The sequence below is a fragment of the Phalacrocorax aristotelis genome, chromosome W (genome assembly GCF_949628215.1).
Source record: "Phalacrocorax aristotelis chromosome W, bGulAri2.1, whole genome shotgun sequence".
Taxonomy (NCBI): Eukaryota; Metazoa; Chordata; class Aves; order Suliformes; family Phalacrocoracidae; genus Phalacrocorax; species Phalacrocorax aristotelis.
The window spans coordinates 6,223,966-6,230,734 of record NC_134310.1 but is presented as its reverse complement, the minus strand read 5'-3'; the positions used below and the strand labels follow the sequence as shown (position 1 = coordinate 6,230,734).

General features: G+C 57.1%; 1 protein-coding gene across 1 annotated transcript; it reads left to right on the top strand.

Moving 5' to 3' along the window:
* Nucleotides 1-112: 112 nt before the first annotated feature.
* LOC142049423 (uncharacterized) lies at nt 113-3,848 on the top strand. Its single transcript, XM_075077118.1, has 3 exons — nt 113-2,857; nt 3,212-3,384; nt 3,484-3,848. The coding sequence occupies exons 1-3, from the start codon at nt 2,579-2,581 to the stop codon at nt 3,716-3,718; spliced, it is 687 nt and encodes a 228-aa protein (XP_074933219.1). The 5' UTR covers nt 113-2,578; the 3' UTR covers nt 3,719-3,848.
* Nucleotides 3,849-6,769: the final 2,921 nt, after the last annotated feature.

Below are 6,769 nucleotides of genomic sequence, written 5' to 3'. Positions count from 1 at the left end.
TTGTTGGACGTGTGAGTCCGGGGCGGGGAGGGGAGGGGGAGGGAAGCAGGGACAGGACCGGGGTGGGGCGGGCGAGGGAGGTTTATATAACCCAGCAAGCATAGAGAGGGGGTTTTTAGGGGTGGGGACGGGGGGCATGGGGTGAAAGGGAAGAGATGTACAATTTGGAATCGCACTGTTCTAGATAGGAGCTCCAGCAGCTCTGCACCTCATGTAAAGAGACACGTTTTGAATCTTTTAATCTAATCTGAAGGTTATGTAGAAATTGTGTGTAGTGGATCGTTTTAGTTGAGCAGAAGCCATGGGGAGAGTGGGGAGGGGTTGAACCACAAATCTGTTGTATTTTTGAAGTGCAATAACTTGGTGTTTTTGAAGACTTAAAAGGGCTGCGCATTCCCTTTTCTTTGAGAAGGCTTTGTTTCTGGAGGCGGTGGCAGTGACCTGCAGGACAGCTGGACACCTGGCACGTGAGGAGGAGGAGCGGGATGGGGGGGCGAGGTGTGCTTGGGCCTTCGAGAAAATGCCAGGTGGGGGAATCTCAGTTTCTAGCCAACTACCTCGGTAAACTCCAATTCAGGTTTCTTTCAGTCACGAACCAGTGTGCGGCCCGGCACCGGCGCTGCTGGCGGCACTGTTGGCAGGGTGTTGAGGACAGAGCCGAGGGACGATGCGTGGAGCCCTGCGACCACGTGTTAACAGCCTCTGGACTTTCCACTTCTCTGTTCAAGACTTTGGTCCCAGACCCAAAGCTACTGCTATGCTCTTGGTGGCAAAATGTTGTTGCTTTTGAGTTTCCAAACAGTAACCTTTTTGACTTTGTCTTAGAGAATTTTTGTAATTAACTTTACTTAAGCAGCTCTGCTGTTCCCACCGACGCCTCTGAACTGTTTTGCGTTGGACCTTGCTGACTTTTCTCAGCTGTAGGTGAGAGTAAAGGCTGGAAGGAGGCTGGACTGTGCCTGTGCCTCTCACCGTGCCCGCGGGATGGGTGGTAAGCAGGAGCGATGCCTCTGTGCCCCACGGGGGCTGTGGCAGGAGCTGCGCCGCATTAAGACCCCCGGGCAAGGGGCCCTCAGTGTCACTGGGTGCTGCTGGAGCCCCAAAACCCTTCTGCATCCCTTTGGCCCTCGCCTCGGCAGGGTGTCAGAGCGGGCAACGGCAGCGAAACGGCAGAACCAAAGCGACCGCGCTTTCCAAAGCGCTCGTCCCATGTTTGGGAAAGCAAAGCACGGCCGCTCTCAGGTCAGCTGAAAAGCCACCACGGTCCACCCAGAACTATTTTAAACCTGCGTTAGTGACTTGCCCAAAAGCATCTAGGAAGAAAGCAAAGAATTATCCTCTAAATGCTGTTAGGCAGGAAGCTTCGGCCTTGCGCGCTGGGAGGTTTCCTCTCCAAAGTTCTCCCCAGCCTCTCCCGCGTGCGGTGTGGGGTCCCTGCGGCCCCTGCCCAGCACGGGAGGGCACCGGCAGAGGGGGGCGTCCGGTGCTCCCAGCCCTTCCTGCCCATCTCTTTTGTCTTGGCAGACGCATACTTGAAGGCAAAAGGGGATTTAAATTTTAAAACCACCGTGCTTTCTCCCCAGGCGCCTTGCGAGGGTGTCCGGGCCCGGGGGGTGGGGGTGGGGGGTGGGGGGGGGGGCGGGCAGGGAGGCAGCCGCATCTCGCTTGCTCTTCTGCTGTCTCCAGTCTTGCTCCCATAGAGAAACTCTTTATTTCTATGATGTAGGCTTTTCTTTTTCTTCTCTTTTTTTTGTGTGTTTTTTTTTTCCTGTTTGCGTGTAAGCAATATGTTTTCAGGTTTAAATGTGGGCGGGGGTGGGAAGGGAGATTAAAAAAAAAAACCTGAGTAGAGCTCAAAAATTAAGTTTTACTGTATAAAGTTCTGTGGCTCGCATCCCTGGCTGCACAGTAGCTTTAGAGTCCAGTTTTTTTTAATATTTGTATTCTAATTTAATTGCTTTTAAATTTTCCAGGCCAAGCCACTGTTTGGAAACATCATGCTTCTGTTACTGCTTTCTGTTTGAGTTGGCCAGCTCTTCCTGTACATATGTTTTTTCTTATATCCTGTTTTTTTCTTTTTTTTGTAAAGAGAAGAGAAAAAACAAAAAGAAAATTATTTTTCTTTCCCTCAGTACACATTCTTCAAAGTTCAAATTATAGTGTTTGTTAAATAAAAAGAAAGATTTACATTTAAATTTGGTGTCGGCTTGTTGGGATTTCTCCCCGGGGGCCCCAGGAGCTGTCTCAGCTCACCCCAGAATGAGCCGGGGGGGGGGTCCCGGGCTCCCCCCGGGGAATTGGGGCACAGCCGGCCCCGAGGGCGAGGTGGGCGCAAGGGCCCCCATCCCCGTGGGCACCTCGGTGCCACTTCGAATTCCTCCACCTCCAGCGGATTAATCATTTTATTTATGAGGCTTAAAGGTCCAAATCCCGCTAAACCCGGGGCTTTGCCAGATAAACAGCCTGCTTTGCGAAGGCAGCCCGTTTGTGAAAACACAATTAGCAAACCCTGTAATCTGCACTAATTACCAGGCCGGGCCGGGAGGTCTCCCCTCCGGCTGGCGGCGGCGTGGGGACCATGGGGGACGCGGTGCCCGGAGCACGGCGGCCGCCTGGGGCCTCCTTCACCATCGAGTACCTGCTGTCGGAGCGAGCTGATGGGGGACCCCGCACCCCCTCTCCCCCCGGCCGGACGCCCCCACCGGCCCCCCGGCCTCCCCCGGAGCCCGGGGACAAGCCTTCGCAGTCCTACATCGCCCTCATCTCCACAGCCATCCTCTCCTCCCCGGAGAAGAAGCTGCTGCTCTCCGACATCTACCAGTGGATCATGGACAACTACCCCTACTTCAAAAACAAGGTGAGGGGCTACGATGCTGGAGCAGACCCATTTTCTGGGATTTTTCCCCCTGGTTGTGGCACAGTTTTAGTGGTTTGGGGCGGGCAAACTGGGAGCTGAGCCCAGGGTGCTGGTGTTGGGTAGGGGACGGGGCTGGGCTTGACTCACCATGTCTCTGCTGACTGCAATCCATCGGGAAAATGCGAGTGCCGGCGTCCGGATCGCAGGACAGTTCCAAGCAGTGCCAAGGGTTGGGTTCTACGGGCGGGTCGGGTGGTGTTCACTCTGGTGCCTACTGACGTCCCAGAGGTGCGTGGGGCAGGCGCGGCGGGGCCGCGGCGGGCGCGGGCTGGCTGACGGCGCCTCTCGGCCCAGGAGAAGAGCTGGCGCAACAGTGTCCGCCACAACCTCTCCCTTAATGAGTGCTTCGTCAAAGCCGGCCGCAGCGACAACGGCAAAGGCCACTTCTGGGCCATCCACCCCGCCAACCTGGAGGATTTTGCCAAAGGCGACTACCATCGCCGGCGGGCCCGGCGGCGCGTCCGCAGGTGAGTGGGGCTGGGAGGAACTCGGGGGGTGGGGGGTGGGGTGTCACAGGGGGGTTTGGGGTTCAGGGCTGACCCCGGATGCTCTCTTTCCCCTCGCAGGGTGAACGTCGGCTACTACCACCCCTACACCCTGTACGGCCTCAGCTGCTGCTGCCCCTGCTGCCCCCCGGTGCCGCCTGGCCCCCCCCTCACCCTGCCTGCGCTGCCCCCCCTCACCGTGCCCACGGGCCCCCACCGCTGCCTGCCCGAGCGGGGACGCTGGGGCTGGGGACGGGTCCCTGCTCCCCGAGGCCCCGGCCCCCTCCTTCCCCAACCCCGGCCCCCCTTCCTGTAGCCTGCAGGGACAGGGTGGGGTCCAGGTGGGGCCCCCAAAACATGGGGGCAGCTCCAGGCAGGACCTGCTCGGGGGCACTCTGGGTGTCCCCCCCAAACCAAGGGGTCGTGTGTGTCGTCAACCCCCACATGCCGGGATTGGGGCAGAGCCTGGGGTACATGTCCCCCTGAGGGTCCCCCCCATCCCCATGCCCCAGTGGACCCCCCCCCCAGATCCCCCCACCTCCCCAGGGTCCAGCACCCCAGGATGGGACCCACTGCCCTGTGTGCCCCCATCAGGGCCGACCCCATCCCAGCAGCGTCACCCATGGAGGTGGGGGGGGGGGTTCCCCAACCTCCCCCCCCGTGCCCAGGCACATATGGGCTTTAAACCCTCCAGCGGCCCCTTGCCCTAATTATTTTCTTACTAATTGTCCCTGACGCCCCTAATGAAAATCGCGGCTCCCAGGTGTTAAGTGGCATTAGGGCGTCTCGCTAAGAAAGACGACTCGGCCACTAAATCCTGGGAGATAAAACCCCCAAAGCTCTTCGCGCTCCCGAGAACTAGGAAGCTTATGACACAAATTAATCCGTTAACACTGGCCGTGCCCTTTGGGCGGGGGGGGGGGGGATGGGGTGGGCGTGTGTGCGTGGCTTGGGGGGGCTCCAGGGGGTGGCAGCGATGGTGGGGGGCTGGAGGCCAGCCTGGGTCTCACTCAGGGACACGGTGTCAGCAGGATTTGGGGGCTCTGGATCGTGGGGTCCCCTGGGTGCCACCTGCGTGTGTGTCCCCCCACCTGGCCTCAGTTTCTTCATTTGCAGCTGGTCCCCGGGCTCGGGGGTAGGGGGGGCCGGGGGGTGCACACCCCAAACCCCGTCCCCGCGGGCTCCTTAACCCGTGGCCATCTGGGTGCCGCCGCTTGCCCCTGCTCTAATCTGTGCCCAAACGGGATTAGGGCCCCGCGCCCCCCCAGGCGGCTTAACAGGGCCGAGCTGCCCCAGCGGGGCCGGATCCAGCCCTGGGGGTACTGGGCAGACTGGGAGGGGGCCCCCTGCTCTGGGGGAGTGGGACACCCCGCCTTTTGCTATCATTTTGCAAGGGGGAGGGGTTGCTCCATTTGGGGAAACTGAGGCACAGCATCAGGCCAGGACTGACATGCCCCCCACCCCCCCAACCCCCCGCAGCCCTGGGCATCCCCAAATCAGGGTTAACCCCCTGTCCTGCTCCATGCTGCTGCAGGTCACCCCCCTGAGCGCAGCCCCCACCCCGCCCAGGGAGCTCCTGCAGCGCCTCCAAACCACCAAAAGAAAAAAAAAAAAAAAAAAAAAAAAGAAGAAAACATCATAAACCAGCCCCAAAATTTTTGGGGGGGGAATCCCCCTGCAGGGCTGCTGCCCTCGATAAGCTTTTCTGCCTCCCAAGAAAACCAAACGGCTGCGAACGTATTTTTAATATATAGTTTATTTTTTTTTTTTAAAGCCCCCCCCCAAAGTGCAATTTTTATTATTTTAACTTTTTTTTTTCCTCATCTCCCACACTTTATAAAGAACTATCAAAGTTACAATCTATGGAATGTCTTTTCTGTGCTTTTTATATATATATTTTTCCCCCCTCGCCTCGCTCCTTTACCCAGATATACCACAAAAGTAGTTTACACATAAAAACCGCTGAAACCTTGCGAGTGCTTTAGATAGAGAATCTCTTTAATAGATTATATATAAAGACGCAGAAAAAAAAAGGAAAAAAAATTTTAAAAGAAGAAAAAAAAAAAGAAAAAAAACCTCAGAAAGAAAGAAGTGGCCCCATCTCGAGTGTCCTCGCGGGGTCCCCAGGCAGAGCTCGGGCTCACGCGTGACCCCCCCTGCCCCAGGAGAGGTTTAAGCTCTCGGTGTGTGTCTGTGTGTGTGTGTATATATATATATATATATATATAATTTTTTTAGAAAACACAACTTTAAACGCAGCATTTTCCTACTCGGGGCCCCCCTCCCTTGCTCCCCGTGCGCCCCCCCACCCCCACCCCACCCCCCCCCAAAAAAAAGCTCCGTCGCGTGACGCCGTGGTGATTTGCTCATTTTAAAAAGTGTTCCTCTTTATTTAAATAAATTTTTTCATAATAAATCCAAAAATATAAATAGATGTGCTCTCTAGCGCTCTGTATCAATGGGTTGATTTTTAAAATTTTGTTTTCTTTTTAAATAGTCGAATCAGGGCGGGGTGGGGGGGGGGATGTCGGGGCTGCCCCGGCGGGACCCTCGCCCCAAAGGGGGGGGCTCTGGGGGGGGGGCGGGGTCTGACCGGTTGGTGCTGGAGGAGAATTTGAGGAGGGGGTGCACGGGGGCGGGGAGAAATAAGCCCTTTTCCTGCGGAAGAACGACACCCCCCCCCTCACGGCCCGGGCGGGGGGGGCAGGACACCCCCCACCCCTAGAGCCCCGTTTGGGGGGTGGGGGCTGGATGCAGCATCTTTACAAGCAGCTCAGGGGGAAGGAAGGGGAAGCCCCCCCCCCCCCGCCCCCCCAAACCCCTCCCCGGCCCCTGCACCCTCCCCGCCCCCCTTTTTGCCCCCCCCCCCCCCCAGACCCCAAACGAGCAGGGAGTGACCGCGGCACCACTGGCCTTGGTGGGGGCAGCGACACCCCAACCCTGCCTGGTGCCCCTGGCTGAGACCCCCAATGCCGGGCTGAGCCCCACCAGCTCCCACACACCGGGGAGGGGCAGGGGGGTGGAGTTGGGTTTTTTCCCTCTTCTGTACCAAAACCTTAATTTTTCCTTTTCCAGTGGGACCCTCCCCCTCGTCTTTTGGCCAATTATTATAATTTAATTTTTTTTTCCTTTTTCCCCCCACCACAGCGTAACTCAGCAGTATCTTTGGCAACATTTTATCACCACCTGAAATTAAAAAAAAAAAAAAACAAAAACAAAAAACCTCAAAAACAGAACCCTAAAATAATGATAATTACAACAACAAAAAAAAAAGGTCTCGACGCTGAGCCCCAGGGCGCGGGGAGCGGCTGCGGGGGGGCCTCGGCGCTGCTGCAGGGCTGGGGGTTCCGCAGGTGGCAGCTGCGGG

Excerpts from the sequence above, each read along its gene's own strand:
- LOC142049423 (XM_075077118.1), top strand. The coding sequence starts at position 2,579 with ATGGGGGACGCGGTGCCCGGAGCACGGCGGCCGCCTGGGGCCTCCTTC. Across the intron at positions 2,858-3,211 it reads ACCCCTACTTCAAAAACAAG|GAGAAGAGCTGGCGCAACAG; the intron begins GTGAGGGGCTAC and ends CTCTCGGCCCAG. Across the intron at positions 3,385-3,483 it reads GCCCGGCGGCGCGTCCGCAG|GGTGAACGTCGGCTACTACC; the intron begins GTGAGTGGGGCT and ends TTCCCCTCGCAG.